The following is a 19,562-nucleotide window of genomic DNA, read 5'->3' on the forward strand; positions in this document are numbered from 1 at the left end:
TGGTCTGACTCTTCGCACATCCAATGTTTAAAAAATAATGTCATAAAGCAATGTTCAGTGAATCTAGTGGTGCAGCTTAGCTGAAATTTCCATAAAAATTTTTCATTTTGTGAAAAAAGCATGGAATTTGGCACACATATTCTAAATTAATTAATGTTTATTTCCAGATATGGAGCCATCCTGGAGCTGATCTCTAATGAGCTACAGGGGTCAATAAAGAATTACACAAGGGTCAAAATTTAAAAATGCTCCAATCATCTTGAAAGCTATACCACATTATTTGTCTGATCATAACGATTCCAAAAAGGTGTAGTTTTGACTATCTATGACTGAATTCTGTGGAGTTATGGGGTAAAAACAGGAAAAATGGTGACAAAGGTCAGTTTCAGTTTGTACAGAGATCAAAAGTTAAAGTTGCTCCAATTTTGGTAAAAAAATTATGCAAATTAGTGTTAATTTGTTAAGTTAATAGCATTTTAAAAAGGAATAGTTTGCACGATCTGTCATGCTTAGTTATCATGTTACGGGGTAACATATGTCAAACGTCATAGAATCCAATGGACGTTGACCTTGTTTGACCTTTACTTTGGAGACCAAGCACTCAACACAGTCAAAACTACTCCATTTATTAATCCTTTTATTTCAACCAATTATTTGCATCACTTTTTACCAGAACTGGAGCATCTTTAACTTTTGACCCCTGTACAAACGGAAACTAATCTTTGTTGCCATTTTTACCCCATAACTCCAGAACATTCAATCATACATAGTCCAAACTATACTTTTTTGGAATCGTTATGATCAGACAAATAATGTCGTATAGTTTTCAACATGATTGGAGCATTTATATATTTTGACCCCTGTATAATTCTTTATTGACCCCTCTAGCTCATTAGAGGTCAGCTCCAGGATGGCTCTATATCTGAAAATAAACATTAGTTAATTTAGAATACTTGTGCCAAATTCTATGCTTTTATCACAAAATGAACAATTGTTTTGCTGTGCCGCCCCACTAATCAAACATAGGATGAAAGGAAAAATTTGGAGGTGACTCTGTGTCATATTAAGTTTAAATAACTCGCTACATGTTACAGACATAAATCCACTACATTTGCAGATTACTGGTCTTGAAATGGGGGGGGGGGGGGGGGGGTAATAATCATCATAATCTCTGCAATTTCTCTACCAGTTGGTGGTGCAGTAACACCTGAAAACACATATATGTATCTCTCCTCCAAACATCAAAAATAAGAATGATGTGAAAATGTTCAGTTGCCACAGGCAAAGAGATTTATAAAGATTTCTTTATTCCTTTATTTGTTTATGAAAATTTCCACCAGAATATGTGAAATAAATCTCAACTTTCCATGTTCAGAAAATATGATCTAATAATGCTTTGATAAAACAGATACAGTTCTAATTATTTAAGTGACTCACTGGTGATGATTGGTGTCGCTTTTGTGATACATTTCTACTCCCTAACAAGATAAGAAATAATTAAAAAACAGTAAAAATCATCGTCTCACTGTCGGTGTGTAATTTTTTTTCTTGCCTTGAGCTGACTGCACTATGTAGGAGGCAAATCGGTGCACAGCTTGCACGCTGTAATGTGCTGAAGCTCAACAGGACCAGATAAAGTAAAACCAGTGTGTCTGTAGGGCACACTGAAGGCCTACGTGCATGCACGTGTCAGTGCACTTGTGCAGTTCGATATTTGTTGGAATCATTGTGACTACATTTCATTAAAAATCTTTGAGATTTTCTTGTTTTTTTGTTATTCAGACTGAAATTAGTTTCATGTTACACAGAAAGCGTTAATGTCAATAAGAGACCTCACAAGTGTGTGTGTGTGTGTGTGTGTGTGTGTGTGTGGCGGGGGGGCACAGAGCGGCGCATCGAGGAGACGGTAATGTGAAGTGACGGCGCCAGCTCCTCAGCAGCGTGGCTAAATTGCAGTTATTTGTTAAACACATTGGGCGTCGGTGGGTGCGTGCACACGAGTCTCACACACACACACGCTCGTAACAACAGCTTGTTTGACACATCTGCACCGCTGACATTCAACTACTCTCTTATGTTTGTCCTCTAAAAAAATAAGATCAGATAGATTAGCTCTTTTATTCCCACAGAGGATTTAAAAAAAGTATTTTGTACTTATTATGAGTAAAATAATGTACCAATGTCCAGTATTGTGCAAATCGTAGGCATCTTTAAAGTGCTTAATTATTTTTAAAATTAAGACAAGCTTCCAAATATCTAGTATTTATGAATGAATAATCAAAATGCTTAACAATTTTTTGCAGTCTATTAAATAAGTGTTTAATTTGGTTTTTAAAATAGTTGTTAAAAAATTATTTGTAGATGATGCTTAGAACTTGATAATTGCTTAATTTCTTTAAATAAGTAGAAACAAATTCATGATTAATGTTGACCCACAAATGAAAATCAATTCAGCATATCAGTATATTTACATAGATATAGATAGATAAATATATGCATAAAGCAATTCTAAAACAATTGTACTCATTGTTGATTTAATTGTTTATTCAAGTGTGTGTAAAACAATTAAAAAATCTTCCGCTGATACACACACACACACACACACATATATATATATATATATATATATATATATATATATATATATATATATATATACAAATACACTAAAAACGGAATTGTTGGACCAATATAATGAAGTGCTTCAAACTGTAACACAAATGAATTGGGTTGATCCAACTAACTTAACTTTACAAGTGTGACTATATTAAAAATTAAGTTTGTCCAAAGTAAGTTATTAAGTTCCCATTTATATTACTTGTTAAGTTAGTTTTATCAACTTGAATCATTGGAGTGTCACCAGTTTTATGTTAATTCATCAATTTTCTTTTTTTTAAAGTGTATGTATCACAGTGAAAGTTTGAATTAAATGTGTTGCTTTTTGCTTCTCCTGTAAATTCCTTGCCCTTTTTTAACAATGTATTAATTTTTTTGCCACACAACACGTGCGCTGCCTCGTTTGGCTTCAAGTGTAGCCAGTGAGCTTTTCGACTTTGACATCCGACGACATCACCTTCGAAAGAGACTCGGAGGATTAGTTTTTCCACGACTTTGTGTCTCAGCTCCGGCGTCCATTATTCAATCCACTTTCGTGGTGTCGTGTACGGTTTTGGGGGGGGTGTGGGGGGCTTAATGTCAGAGCTCGCTGTCATTCCCCATGTTCATCTCTGCCTCCGCCACACAGACAAATCTTTTATTCTAAGAACGCAAAGATGGTAAAATTAAGTTGTTCCATTTGTTCAAAATGAAGAAAACTCCTCATTTGCATACAAAATAACTGGAATCATTCCACCACCTATTGGCAGATTTTCATGCCTTCGTTAAAGCAGCTAAAAATAAGAGAACGTTCCTCAGTCTTTTCTCTCCACTCTGTCACACTCCATCAGCATTTATTCCAATCGGAGGGGAGAATTATCTCTACCAATTAAACTCTGTTGGACTAAAAACTGAGAAAATGCGTTTTCATTATCATTCTGCCCTCCCTGCATCCAGTCAACCCGCTCACCGGGGTCACATGCAAATGGAGTGGGACACTTTTGTAGAAGATGCCACTGTTTTGGGTACCACTCGTAATCATGTAATTAAACTGTAAAACGCCGCTGCTCTGTAATGTGTGTGTGAGTGTGTGTGTGCTCGCCGACAGTCGGGTTCCAGCGTAGTGCGCCGGCTGTTTGCATTAAGCATGTAAATGCTCACTAAATCAGCCTTTTATAGGCTGTAATAAATACCCAGGGGGCCGTGCAGCGTGGCCTCGCTCTCGTCCACGCGGCGCTCTTTCGTTTCTCTCTCTCTCTGTAATGCATCGACCCGCGGGAGCCTCTGCGAAAGAGAGGCGAGCCGACGCACTCCGCTCTCGCAGGTGGCTGCCTGGAGCCACTGCATGCACATGCACACACACATAACATACAGTACACGTGCACAAAAAGTCTTGTATGTGCAAACATATGCAGATGTGCACTGAAGCGTGCAGGTGGACAGCAGTCTAACAGTTTGATGTTGACCTGAACATTTCCGGCGATTATGCTGAAATGAAGCAAAACACAAACTATCCCTGACGGAAAACACGCCTGCTTTTTGTTGGATTAATAGTAATAATATAAATTAGTCTACTTTACTGGAATCAGGTGAAACAAAATGTCAGTTTCTTTAACTGTTCTGCTTAGTTGTTGTTTGGCTCACATTTTCTTGGACATAGGGTGTCAAATGTGTGCCCCAGGGGCCACATGCAGCCCTGCAAGACATTTCAGGAGGCGTCCACATTTTTCAATTCAGATTACAAGAAGCAAAACACCAACTGTCCCCCAGAAAAGCTGTTTTTTGTTGAATGCATTGAAAGATAATACAAAGTAGGTTTGATCACACCAGACTGAGGCTTTGGAAATGCAAGAAACCGAAAAAAGAAAGCCCATTCAAGCTCCACATAACTTCAGCCACACCTGCTCTGAATATTGACAATGCACCCAGCGATCAGATTGCTCCCTGCAGCAAGTCCACATATGACCAGCAGGTGTCAGCGGTCAGCAGATAGACAGATCTATGTTACATTATGTATGCAAAATAAACTTGCTTTTACTGTTGATCTGATACATTGAAGTTCATGAAATTTTAATAAATTTGTCCTCATTATGTGCACTTTTAATTCTGAGACTTACAAAATGACTTATTTTATGAAGTTATCGTGTGAAGAAACTGGAGGGGATGAACTCATCTACTCATTTGCTCAATGCATTTTACAGTTTGCGTATATTCCTAGGCTGTAATACTTTAAAAAAATCTATTTTTGTAACAAACAAAAAAAATGCAGTTTGAGCCAACAATAACTTCATTTAACTACAGCTGGTGATAAGACATGCTTGCTCTCTTTTAGCCACTGGACCTGGGTTTTGAAAATTAAAGTGTCAAACAAGGCAATTTCAAACTAACTTGAAAACCACATTTATGTTGAGGAAGACAGAGAGAGAAGGAAAAAGTATATAAAATATCACACAAAATCCTTCCCAAGGAGTTGTGTGGACTTTTGACTGCATTATTTGAGTTATTGAACGGTTTGTTAACCACAGTTTGCTTGTTTTTATGTCGTAAATTTCTGTACAGAAAATTTCTCTCTTTTTAAAAATTAATACAAAATCCCTTTTGCAGGGTTGTGAAGGTAGAACTGTAGCATAAAGTAATGTTTCTTCTCCTGATTCAAAAGGTTTCTCTGCAGAAACAATGTGTCTCTGTTATTGACAGATAGACCTGCTCCTAAGCTCCATCATCCATCCACTATGCACCAACCAACCAGCAGGTGGCAGACATGCCTATAGGATATTATATACATGAAACAAAGTTGATTTTTGGATAGAGTTGATGTAACAAAGTTCACCAGATTTTAATCAGCTTGTCCTCATTTTATGTGCTTTTCATTTGTAGAAATACAAAATGGTTACATTTGTTGTTTTTGAGTTGTCGTGTCAACAAATTATAGGTGGTGGATTCATGCATTTATCGAGCTGTTTATTTACCCAGTGCATTTTACAAGTTGTTTTTTACAAGTTCAATTCTAGAACCACAGGGGAATGTTTACCGAGGCCAGAGAACAATTTAAATTAAGTAACCAGAGCTGATATTTTGGGGTGTGAAAGCAATGCGATGAGTGACTTGGCATCACATCTGTGATTTCACTCATTTGTGAATCCGGCGTCATTTGTTTACTCAGCCAGCTGACCCAGTGCAACTGTGAACTGTTTGTTGTTCAGGACAAGGCTGCGTTGGAGAGTCTGAGTCAACAGCTGAAGCAGCAGGCGGAGGACAAGTTCAGCCACGCCATGCTGGACTTCACCATGAGCGGCGACTCTGACGGTAAGCACAACACTCACACACGCTGCCCCAAAACACACAAAGGCTGAAACAGAACACACACACAAACGTTGCAGTAAAACACAATTGCTGCCCCAAAACATACGCACAAAAGCTGCACCCAAACACATAAATGTTGTGCCAAAACACACCCATGCTACGGCAATACACATAAACACTGCATCAACACGAATAAATGCTGGCCCAAAACACACAAACGCTGAACCAAAACACATACAAACTATGGACTAAAACGCACACAAACACTGCCTCAAAACACACAATCGCTGAGCCAAAACACACACAAACACTGCCCCAAAATGCTCACAAATGCTGAACCAAAATGCTCACAAAACACTGAACCAAAACCCTCACAAACGCTGAAACAAAACGCTCACAAACCCTTAACCAAAACACTCACAAACGCCGAACCAAAACGCTCGCAAACACTGCCTCAAAACACATAATTGCTGAACCAAAACACACACAAACACTGCCCCCAAATGCTCACAAGCGCTGAACCAAAACACACAAACGCTGAACCAAAACACATACAAACACTACCCTAAAATGCTCACAAATGCTGAACCAAAACACACAAACACTGAACCAAAACACATACAAACACTGAACTAAAACACGTAGAAACACTGCCTCAAAATGATCACAAACGCTGAACCAAAACACACAAATGCTGAACCAAAACACATACAAACACTGAACCAAAACACATACAAACTTTGGACTAAAGCGCTCACAAACGCTGTACCAAAATACATACAAACGCTGAACCAAAACACATACAAACATTGCAAAACACGTACATGTCATGACAAAACACACAGTAGCTGCACAAGACACACAAATACTGAACCAAAACGCATACAAGCTTTACACTAAAACACTCACAAATGCTGCCCCAAAACACTCACAAATGCTGCCCCAAAACACTCACAAACACTGCGCCAAAACACTCACACACAAAGCTGCACCAAAACACTCACAAACATTGCCCCAAAACACTCACAAACGCTGCCCCAAAACACTCACACTGTCCCAAAACAGTCACACACAAAGCTGCACCAAAACACTCACAAACATTGCCCCAAAACACTCACACTGTCCCAAAACACTCACAAGTGCTGCCCCAAAACACTCACAAACACTGTCCCAAAACACTCACACACAAAGCTGCACCAAAACACTCACAAACATTGCCCCAAAACACTCACACTGCCCCAAAACACTCACACTGTCCCAAAACACTCACAAACTGTCCCAAAACACTCACACACAAAGCTGCACCAAAACACTCACAAACATTGCCCCAAAACACTCACACTGTCCCAAAACACTCACAAGTGCTGCCCCAAAACACTCACAAACACTGTCCCAAAACACTCACACACAAAGCTGCACCAAAACACTCACAAACATTGCCCCAAAACACTCACACTGTCCCAAAACACTAACAAACTGTCCCAAAACACTCACACACAAAGCTGCACCAAAACACTCACAAACATTGCCCCAAAACACTCACGAACGCTGCCCCAAAACACTCATAAACACTGTCCCAAATCACTCAAACTCTGTCCCAAACCACTCACACTGTCCCAACACACTCACAAACTCTGTCCCAAAACACTCACAAACACTGCCTCAAAACACTCACAAACACTGTTCCAAAACACACACACAAAGCTGCACCAAAACACATACATGTTGTGCCAAAACACACAATAGCTGCACCAATATATACACCTACACTGCACAAAAACACACAAAGACTGCTCTGAAACACTCACAAATACATAAACATCGTGCCAAAACACGGAAAATGCTGTGCACCAACCATCCCATTCTTAAGCTTTTTTTTTTTTTGGTGATACCATCACAAAATACATGACATTTTCATGACACAGTCAAGTTTAGTTCACTATTTCTAACCCCATCTACCAAAACCATAACCCTCATACCCCCCCCCCCCCACCACCACCACCACCACCACCACCACCTCACCCAAAATTTCATAACACCATCATGAAATAATTTTGTCATACTGTCATGAAATGTGTTACATTTTTTGTGACAGTATCATAAAATTGCTAACCCTAGCACCACTGCGCTGAAATGCACAAACGCTGCACCAAAAGACATAAACATGCCAAAACACATCAACACTGCACTGAAACACAAATACAGCAACAGCACCCAAACCTTTAGAGGTGTGTATTTTTTAAGAAGTCACATAATCTTCTGTTCATCCTGTTTTTTAAAGTGCACATTATTTCATAATAAAATGGTGGACAAAGACTAAAATGTCTGTAACATTGAATACACTCATCTCCAAAACATTCTTTGACCAAGTTCAACCTGAACACGATGAAACATTGATCTGTGTGCTTTTAAGAAAATGAAATATTTTTATGAGAACTACATTCAATGTTACTGATATTTTTTCATTTAGTTCCCCAATAACAGCTGCATGCCTCCTCTTATTACTATTATTATTATTATTGTTGTTGTTATTATTATTATAGTCATTATTATTGTTGTTGTTGTCATCATGACCACTTATTGTATAGGTTGCACCTTTTCTGTGTTATCGGCTCTTTAATTTGGGATTTTTGTGCATTGTTCTAGTTTACGCTTTATTATTGGCGTTCCTTCTTTTGTTATGAGTTTACTTTGTTTAGCGCTTTGATTCCTGGAAAAGTCATCTATAAATAGTCATTACAATTTTGTGTCATATTTCGACATATAAGTCTCAGGACCTCCCAAAGTAGGTAAAAAAACAACAACAAAAAACACGACTTATATGCTGAAAAATATGATTTAAAAATGAATTTTTTTAACTTACAGAGCAGAAAAGTGGTGCAAATGGTGTGTTTGCTGTTAAAACAGAAGCTTCCCAGTACAAAACCATCCGCACCCCAATTTTCCATCTAAAACTGTCAGGAAGGGAATCAGGTGTGAAACTTGCACCAAATCAATATGCCGATTTTGATCAGATTTACTGTGAGCGAATGTGTGACTGTGAAAATCAGAATTTTGAACAAAACACCGCACTATTTCAAGTTCCCTTGATGCTCTGATTTGTTTCTGCGTTTTAGTCAACTTTTATCTTTCATCTCTCACTCTCCTCCTTTCTGCTCCTCAGGCTCCCCCAGCGTGTCGGACTCCAGAATATTCCGGGAGGCACGGGGTCGGAACAGCAACGAGCCTCACATCAAACGGCCGATGAACGCCTTCATGGTTTGGGCCAAAGATGAGAGGAGAAAGATCCTGCAGGCGTTCCCGGACATGCACAACTCCAACATCAGCAAGATCCTCGGTAAAAGTGGCCGCGGCTTTTGACCCGCCATTACCGCCCAATCCCATTTATTTGTACTGTGTGGACCGTTTCACACGTGTTCGCCGTGATTTCCTCATGAGCGGGGGCATTGTGTAAGCGGCTGTTAATGAACGGCCTCAGAGAGCGCGGTGCAGACAAATGATGATATAATTCATTATGCATTAAACAAGCAGCGCGAGGCCGCCTGACATTTCCCCCGGACCGCCGGGATCGTCCTTGACATTTTAAAGAGCTCCTAAGCATTTTATAACGCAGGGAAATCTGGTTTTAATAAGCCTCGTCTCTCTCTCTCTCTCTCTCTCTCTCTCTCTCTCTCTCTCTCTCTCTCTCTCTCTCTCTCTCTCTCTCGATTGCTAACAGAAGGATTGCAGAACAGAGAGAGAACAGCCAAGTGCTGACAGCTTTTACCCATTAAACATACAGTAGTCAAGTGCAAATTCAGACCAGATATGAAGCACACATGGGAAAACACGCACAGGACTACACCGATGCACACTTATTCGACACTCAATCCGCAGAACCCACAGAAATGCAGCTGCGCGGCAGCAGATTAAGGGAAATCCTCGTTACTGTAGATGAGTACCTGTCGCCTCCCCTGCTCTCCTCATTAACCTTTTTCTCGCTTTTATTTGCATGAACTTGGATCATCTTCAACCATCTTTTGTGCACAAGTGCTTCTTGAATGCCAATATGCGCGCGTGTTGAAACGATCCCTGGAGGAAACCGAGTTTTTAAGCAACAGAAGCGCCGCAGTCACCAACAGACGGTTTGGCCGAGTGATCATAGACGCTTGGAGCATAAATGTGGAGAAATATGTCATCACACAATTGTTTGAGCGACTTCTGTTGACTAGATTAATATCGTCTAGTCTGTCCCCGTGGAAATGTTATTCCAGGAGGATTCTGACAGAGAGGTTTGACATTTTTTTCCTCATCATTGTGATCCATTTGTCACTGATGCGGATGAAACAATGGGAATCAAGTTCTGCACCTTTTGTTGGAGCCTCATCAATCAATACAAGAAACAGCTGTCAAGAGCTAGAAGGTCAGGTCTGGGAGCATGTCCTGGTGCCACACTAAAAAAACTGCCACACAGCAGACAACCGACCCATTGCCACCTCTCAAAAATAACCATCTGTCTAAACGTGGGCGTCCGCTTGGCCTTCTCCAGCTTCTGGCGACCTCAACACTGAAATACCTCTGTGCTGGATCATAATCCAAGTGATACTCCTCATCTGAGTCTCTCTGAATAACCGTTTGTTTGCCAAAAAGTCATTCTAGTGGTACCAAGGAAAATCTCGAAGAAGTTGCACTTTTTGCCTGGAAAAACACTTTGTTTTTGACAATGAACGTTGATGTTTTTAATGGTTTAGACCAATATTTGACTGTGTTTTCCAATCAGGATCTAAAAAATACTAATTTTTTTCTCCAACAACTGGTTATTGTGCCTCCATAATGTGAGGGGAAATGCGAGTTAATATAATAACCCAAAAGCAGTACAATTCATTTTTAAGGAAAAAACACTGTTTCTCAAATACATCATAACAGGCACTCGTGGGTGTAGTTTTCTGTTTGCATTTTTTTGCTTTATTGCCAAAGAATTTCATTGGTTAAACTGATTGTTGTCGTTATTGTGACCTGTTGTGTTCCGCCTCCTCGTAGGCTCACGCTGGAAAGCCATGACCAACCTGGAGAAGCAGCCGTACTACGAGGAGCAGGCTCGCCTCAGCAAGCAGCACCTGGAAAAATACCCAGACTACAAGTACAAGCCGCGGCCCAAACGCACCTGCCTGGTGGACGGCAAGAAGTTGCGTATCGGTGAATACAAAGCCATCATGAGGTCCCGCCGGCAAGAAATGAGGCAATACTTCAGCGTGGGGTAATGAATGTTTGAATGTATGCTTGAATGAAACTTGTTTGTAGGAACAGTAGCTGCAGCATTTAAGGACGTAACTGTAAAACCAGTGGAGGTGGTTCCAGAGCAGAATTTTGGATTTCCACATGTGTTGTTCAACCTTAGAGGCCATCTAGAAAGGTCTCATGGATCATTAAGAAATGAGACCCAAATTAACACCTGTGAATTAACAAGGCCATCAGTCTGTACAACTCCTCACTCAGGGGGAGGAGGAGTAACAGGAAGACAGAGGTCAGGAATGAGAGGAACAGTAGTAGCCAGTAAACCAGCATTGATCAGTATGTCTGGTATTTATATTGCAAACTTTCACTTTTACTTTCACTTTTGATACTCTGTGTGTTTCTTACTCTGTGTGCTGCTATACAATGCTGCTGGAACCTCAATTTCCCTGAGGGATCAATAATTTTGTATTTAATCTAATCTCAATGTTTGTTCAAAAGGTCTACCAGACCCCCAGGAGTTGGAGGTGACATTGTCCACCTTTAAGACACCACCCCATCACCTTGACCTCAAAAGCTGTTGAGCATGAATGAAGCAATTAATCCAAAATTGACATTAAAAACAGGTCGTCCTTTGTCCTGGTGATCATCAAGTTTTCTGTAGCTTCTTAATGTCGATTACAGCTACTCATAGTACTGTGAATGTTTCCAAGATGGCCCGTAAGGAGAAACCTGACTTGTGGAGATCCAGCATTATGCTCTCGAAGCCTTGGCTTAAATATTTTGAAGAGTCTCAAGAATGTTCTGGTTGTACAGCTGGACAGTTTATAGTTAGACAGTCATAGAATTGTAGGACTTTAAGGATGTTTAACACTAAACTTCAATCATATATAACTGTAAGTGTTAGATAAACAAATGGTTTTGCACAAGCTCACTCACTCATCTTCAACCACTTACTCCAGTTAATGGTCATGGGGGACTGGAGCCTATCCCAGCAGTCATAGAGCAGGAGGCGGGGTACACCCTGGACAGGACGCCTGTCTGTCGTAGGGCCACATATAGACAAACACATTTATATCTGCACGAACACCTACAGACAGTTTAAAGTGTCCAGTCCACCTAACCTGCATGTCTTTGGATGTGGGAGGAAGCCAGAACACCTGGAGGAAACCCACACAGACACTGGGAGAACAAACTCCACACAGAAAGGCCCCAGGTGGGAATTAATCCCATGACTTTCTTGCCACGAGGCAACAGTGCTAACCACTAAGCCACTGTGCTGCCTGTTTTGCACAAACTGACTGACCCCTTAAAAAATAAGCAAAATCTGCTAATTATCAAATATTTGAAGTAATTACAATTTAGTAAAGGATAATGAGGTGAAACGGTGACATTAGTGAAGGAACTTTCAATATTGTGGAGGTGTGAGGTGATGCTGTGCAGGGCAGCCAAACGGTCTCTTTTTCCATGTATTGAAAATATTGCCTTTTGGAGGTGGGTGGAACTGTTTGGCAGTTTTTGCTGAAGACATGTCAAATGTGTGACTGAACTGAGTGGAGATAGGATTTGTCGTACGCCCAACCAGTGCAGTTCATGCAACAACCACAGGGGGCTAATGTGAAAAATTTGAGCATGAAGCTGTTGCTGGTTCTGGAGGTCAACACTTACAGTCTGTCTGTCTGTCTTTCTGTCTGTCTCACTGTGCAGACAACAGAGTCAACTGCCCTTGTCCTCAGCGGGCGTGGTGTACCCGGGCGCTCTGTCCATGGCGGGAATGCCCTCGCCACAGATGCCCTCAGAGCATTCGAGCATGTCCAGCAGCCCGGAGCCCAACGCCAACCACCACCAGACCCAGCAGCTGACGGGCCTGAAGGGGGAGGAGCCTCGCATCAAGGAGGAGGAGCTACGGCTGGACGACAGCAACGGCGACGCGTATGACGACTTCGACTATGACGACGAGGAAGCTGATTACGCAAGCGACAACGAGAACCATATCATCCAATAGGACACCGTTACAGCCTCTTATTTTCTAAGCTGATCCCACTTGGTGAATCCCACAAAAAACAAAAACCCAAAAACCGCAAATCAGGAAGAAAACTTTATCTTTTGTCAATCACACCTTCAGCTCCAATCTCACAAAACCTGCAGCTTTTCCATCCCCCACCAAAAAACTAACCAGGACTCTCTCGTAGAGCCAAGCCCCTCCCACTGGAGTCCTGATACCAGCATCGGACCAATCAAATGAAGCACAGGACCTGTCACTCACACTGACTGTTACACAAACTGGAGTCTCAGAGGACGAGGCAGAGACGATCTAGCCGGCTCTGAAGCTCGCTGCGGAATATTCGAGTACTACTGGGACATACTGAGTGTGAAAACCGAGAGTGAAGAGAAACGATACCCTTTGTACAAAAAAAGAGACATTTAAAAAGAAAAACACACAAATGAAGGACCTGTTAAAGGACAACAGATGACACTTTAAGATGGCGGACCTGTTTATTATCAAAAGACACTTTAAAGAAAAAACAAAACATCTTTTTTTGTTCTTGGTTCTATAATATTCTCACTCAGGTACACGGTGCCAATAAGTGGCTTGTGAATGTGATTTGTTGTTTTTGTGCTACAAGTTTGAATAATAATAGAAAAAAAGAGACATTTCTTTTCTTTTTTTTTTTCTTTTTTTTTGTCCCCCCCACTTTTGGTTGTAAAGTACCCGAAAGACGATCATTTATTTTTAACAAAAATGAATATTTTTGTGACCTCGCTGCAGGCTGTCAGCACTTCCCCTTTGCATTTTTAGTTTTTTTTTTTTTTTTTTTTTTTTTTTTTCGCGATTGGTTGCTCTCTCGCTTGGAATCTGACGGGACGGTCCAGTGTGGACTGTCTCGCGGCAAGTGGAGGCGGGGGAGTCTCTTGCTGTGTCAAACACTTTGTTGTGAGACAATCCAGCCTGTGCAACAGGGGGCGCTATTGTCTTAGTTCATTTTACTTTTATTGGCTGTTGTTCCTCATCAAATGGAAAAAAAAAACCGACAACAAACAAGCATGTATGGGCGCGCACAGGCGGCCGCCATGCTGCTGCTGCTGCTGTTAGCGGAGCCGTACATGCACACCCGTTGTTCCGCCCCTTAGTGTTTTTCTTGCTCTGGCCAATCAACGCAGTCCTGCTGCCAACCCACCCCCCACCTTCCGCCCAAGTGGGCGGAGCTGAGGGGAAAACAGCCAGTCAGTGTTTCTGTTTGTATTTGAATACTGTATTTTGTTATTTCTCTTCAAACTGCCTCTAGTCTAATAATATTATTAACAATAATTATGAGGACGGTCAGCATTTCCTAAGTTTAGTAAGTTATGTACAGTATAATTTATTTTTCTTCTCATCTGGATTTTTTATGACCACATGAGACAGTTATTGAAGCATTATTCTATTTAGCTGGTAGATATTTAGATCTAAACAAAAGTTTGTCATTTTACCCTTTTTTTCTGTTCCCTTTGTTTTTGATGTTTTGTACTAATCCTCGTGGCTGTGGGGCGGAGTTATGACGGTGAGCTGGACTGTCGTCCAAAGGAGATGGCGCTTCTCACTGAGTCAACGCGGCCGTCCGCCAAGCTGAAGGACCTTTTTTTGTGTCCAAACCCATTTCTAGAAAGCACTCAGACTCTGTGCAGTCAGAGAAAAGAAGAACACATTTTATTATTTTATTTGTAATGGTTTATTATAATGTATAAATGTGAAGTTTCTTCTGTTTTATTTAGCTGTTCCCCTCGTTTGAGAACTGAGTTTTCATCACTGCTTTCTGTGAAGAATCCCGTCCCCGTTTACCAGTCTGGCCACCTCGCTGAGATGGTGGAATGTCATTGGTTTTTGGATACTGTCACAATCCAACATCCCCTCATTTTTCCTCACAGCTGATCATTAGAGTGTTAATTTTAAGGAAGGTGTTTGCGCATTCCACCAATCACCTTCCACCGTCTGTGGGAGTGAGGCAGCCACACCCATCGACAGGATCTTTAAAAAAAAAATCACGTCTAATCAGGAGCCCTTTGCTTTGTTTGAGCTCCACACGATGCTACAGGAGCCATGACTACTCTTCAGGTGCGCTGCCACATAGTGATCCCCACATTTCACAATCATCACTTGCAGGCGTTTGGTGCACGCCACATAATGAGCCACATGCTTTTAATTTGGCAGTATGGTCACCCCTAGATTTAAAAAACACAGATGCTGGAGAGGGGGATCCTAAGTGGATAAGTCTTTCTTTTTTTACCCCCCTTTTTTGTGGGTGGGGTTATACAAAGGGTGGGAGGGGCTTAAAGACATCAGTCATCCGTGCTGGCAAGGTCTGTCCCTATATTAAGACGATTTAAATGTTATTAAAGACAATCAAAGTCATGAGTGGAGCTCAAAACAAAGTAAGAATGACTACAAGATTTAAAAAAAATCTTAACCATCTCAACTTGAAAAATCAAGAAAGATAATTATGTAAATATAACATAGAGTTATAGATTTATATTTTGTTCACAACACAGTGTAATATAAGTTGTATATTTCTTTTTTCCCCTCTCCCTCTGTCTCTTTTATTGATGTTATCCATGCCACAGAAAAGCAAGAGTCACGGTACTCACACACACACACAAAAAAAAAAAAAAAAAAAATCAAAGAAATAAAGTAAAACAGGAAGAAAAAATAGAAGTCAGAATTACAAGCCGTGAGCTGCCATCACCATCTGTTCTAAGTTCACTTTTTTTCAGTATTACTGCCAGACAAGGCTCTAATAAAGACAGAAAATGTGTTCGGTACAACTTCTGCTGGTCCTGGTCACTTTTTTTGACACACACTTGGACACACGCAAACACATGCAGAAATATCTTCTTGTTCCCTGCCATTAGCAGAGTAAGAGTCACTAAGTCCAAGAAAGTTCTGCAAGTAATAACTTAAAAACTACTGCGTATTCAGTTCTGAAATTTTGTGTACTGAGAGGTACAGGTAAAAACCAATGAACTGCATGTTTTGGGCTATGCTGGCGTATTTTAACATGCGTAACAATCATTTACATAAAATAAAAACAGACAGGCCTATGCCAGGCCTATCAAGTTGGTTGTGATACCTTATTGCTAAACATAGGCCTAAAGTGGCCACAAGGACCCCGCAATCAGCAACAAAGCTTCATAAATTACATGTAACCTTTACATGTGTCTGCCTGAACAAGACCAGACGTCCCACTTTTCTATTTCTATTTTACACGAACATCCTCATCTTCAACTGCTTATCCGGGATCGGGTCGCGGGGACTAATATATAAAAGCATAACTGTAAATGATTATGTTAAAAAATACCAACATGGCCTAAAACTGGAGGTTCACTGGTCCACATGTCTCTACCAGAAACCAAAAATGTTTTAATTGATGCTCAGTTGGAGATGCCGCGAATCTACTCTTAAAAGTTAAAAACACAAAACCTCACTCACCGCTCCCGTTAAAACCTTTTCAACATCTGTGTCCACCCGTGACATAAAAACAGATAAATGCATTCTGGGATGGGTTTTTTTTTCGCACTTTGCTAATTACAACAGGCGACTTTTTGAAGCTACGAGAGCCACGTGTCCTACGGTAAGTGAAGGCCTCAGTTGTTCTCAAGGGGGCCTGTGAATTTTTCAGCAGCGGCCCGGAGGCTAAAAACAGAAAAGGTTCACGTGTGAATAGTTGAGGAGCGGAAAGAAAGTGGGGCTTCAGAATTTTCTTTAATTTCTTTATTGTCAGCAGAACAGAGCTCGTCGGAGGTGGAGGCGCTGCATAAGTGGGCGCAGTTGTGGTTTCTCCTCACAGTCCTTGAAAGACAAAAGAATAAAACTCTTAATGTCGAGCATGTATTTCCATATTTTCTCCATGCACGTTCCCCTCAAAACTTCTGATCGCGAAGCCACTCGTTGGAAAAGCTCAAGCTCGTCTGATTGAGGCCTCTCTGCTGCACGTGCTCAGTGCAACATGCAGGTTTCTCCACCGTGGGTGTTTGGAAATTGAGTGAAAACGATGTCACATTAATGATTTAAAGTCGGTAATAGGATGTGCTGTGACGCTGAGCCGCCAGCTAAGCTGAGTTTAAGGCTCGGGCGTTAATGTATTCATGAGGAGGAGGGATTAAACCAAGACAGGAGCGCTGAGTGCAGCAGAGCAGCCGGGGCCAACACGGCTCCTGGATATTATATATATAAATACACTTCATCAAAACACACAAACTGCTTCGTATCAAAACCACACTTTGCACTTTTTATTAACTGAACAAATTGATTGGTTTAAAGAGGACGTGAAGCTGCTTCGTTGCAGGCCGAAACTTTGAAACAGTGCAAATAAAAAGGTTCAAAGAATTTGATTATTTGTCCTGGGTTATACCAACTGATATTTAGTCTTATATCATCAAACAAGCAGCCAGAAATGAAAGAAACGCACAAATATCCTTATTTCAGGCTACCAGGGGCATGCCTAGCTATAGGTGGGGAGGTGTAAGACTTGGTAGAGCCGAAGGGGAGCATGTTTACAAAGGCAACCTGGGATGCTAAATACTGACTCGCTAGTCACCGTTTTTAAAACAGAGTTTGTATTTGCGTATTATAAATCTAATGCTGCATGCAGCAGCTCAAGTGGGGGGGTAAGGGGACCCCTCACTCTAGATCCGCTATGGGCTACGCTAACTTCAACTACACCTGCTCCTAATTCCATCATCCATCCAATGTCTATCTAGCCTGTGGGAGATAAGTCATTCAGATATTACATAAGCAAAAGAAGATTGTTTTTGGATTGATCTGGTGCATCAAAGTCCATCACGTTTTCATCATTTTATCCTCATAGTATACAGTTTTAAATTGCAGATGGAAAAGATGACAGCACTTATTGTTTTTGAGTTATTGTGTTAATAAACACATTTATTCATTCACAACACTGGACTTTACCGGTTATGTTGAACATTTTAAAAATTGGGCATTATTCTCACTATGTAATATGGGAAATATTTCGGGAAGCAGCTGTGCTGACCAGAGGTGTCAAGTAACGAAGTACAAATACTTCGTTACTGTACTTAAGTACACTTTTTAGGTATCTATACTTTACTCCTTTACTTATTTTTCTGCCTACTTCTGACTTCTACTCATTACATTTTCACACAAGTATCTGTACTTTCTATTCCTTACATTTTAAAACAAACAGCCTCGTTACTCTTGGCTTCAGTTTAATGTTTATATATATTTCACGTCATGTGCGCCTGTAATCAACTTTTCTGCGGCATGGCTTTGCTTTGAACCATGAACCAATCGAAGCAGTAATTCGCAGACTGAAGCAATGCTTCGACCTATTGCTTCGCTTTCTTTCTTTCGCTTAATTTTCCCCCGCTAAAACCCTAAAGAGCATACTTCTGTGAGTATTATTTACCTTTTCTATGTTAAACCGACCTGTTATGGTCTTCTGAAACAGTTGATAGATGTATTTTATAACTTAAAAACGGGAGCGACGCTAACGCGTTAGCATGTCTATGGCATTTTCAATGTTAAAACTTAGCATTAAGCAATTGCAGCTGTCATCACGTTTGGGTGCATTTGTTTTCAAATTGTAATATTTCTTAAATTTATTTTTGTTTATATATTAATAATCTAATGATTATTATATACAATTTTAGAGAAAGAGGCAAAAAGAACCTGAATTGAAACACAACAGAAAATATAAAAGCAACTAACAATGAACATACGGGCGATTCTTTAACTACAGGCAGTATTGGCCTTGTAAATGTAATTTCCACCACACCATTGCCTTACAATATAAAGCGCCTTGGGGCAACTGTTTGTTGTGATTTGACGCTATATACGTGCTCTGATGTCACTGTTTATCTCCATAGAAACTACCCAAACAATCTTTCATACAAACTGTTTAAAGGGACATTACAGTGTTGTGGTGGAAATTACGGCAATAGTGTGGGACAACTACATTTTGTTTAAAAAAAAATCACAACAGTTGTATGACATTGAATACCCTAATTATGTTTTGATTATTGTACTGATATTTTATTCAGAGATATTTTAAAACATTAGAAAAAACGTTTTTTAACATTCATTTTTATCATTGAAGAGCAAACGTCTGGGTGTGGGACAAGCACAAAACGGCAATATTTGCATATAATGATGCTGAAAAAAGGTGAAAAAGTCATCATAGACTACTAGAACAAATTTCTTAACACACTTTCATTGTAAAGATAACTATAAAAGTGTGAAATTTCCCCTTTTTTCTGTTTTTCATACAATATGATCAAAGGACATAATAAGTGCCCGTAGTCTAAGAATCACCCATACATAAATACATACATACATAAATAAGTGTTTCCTGTGAACACCTAGTGACTCTTACACCTCCACTTCATCCCTGTCTTATTTAATGACAGTTTGTTTCGGTCAAACCATATTTTCAATTTGTTAA

The 19,562-nt window shown here is 40.3% G+C and overlaps 1 protein-coding gene across 6 annotated transcripts in view; it reads left to right on the forward strand.

The window, feature by feature from the left end:
- Nucleotides 1-13,752, forward strand: part of sox5 (SRY-box transcription factor 5) — a 396,290-nt gene extending 382,538 nt beyond the window's left edge. For all 6 annotated transcript variants that reach the window (XM_034163653.1, XM_034163650.1, XM_034163655.1 and 3 more), the window contains 4 exons: nt 5,799-5,901; nt 9,062-9,235; nt 10,918-11,134; nt 12,817-13,752. In XM_034163653.1, coding sequence (XP_034019544.1) covers nt 5,799-5,901; nt 9,062-9,235; nt 10,918-11,134; nt 12,817-13,114 — 792 coding nt within the window. In that variant the 3' untranslated portion in view covers nt 13,115-13,752. The remainder of the gene's footprint in view (nt 1-5,798; nt 5,902-9,061; nt 9,236-10,917; nt 11,135-12,816) is intronic.
- Nucleotides 13,753-19,562: the final 5,810 nt, after the last annotated feature.

Source organism: Thalassophryne amazonica, chromosome 22, assembly GCF_902500255.1.
Source record: "Thalassophryne amazonica chromosome 22, fThaAma1.1, whole genome shotgun sequence".
Lineage (NCBI taxonomy): Eukaryota > Metazoa > Chordata > Actinopteri > Batrachoidiformes > Batrachoididae > Thalassophryne > Thalassophryne amazonica.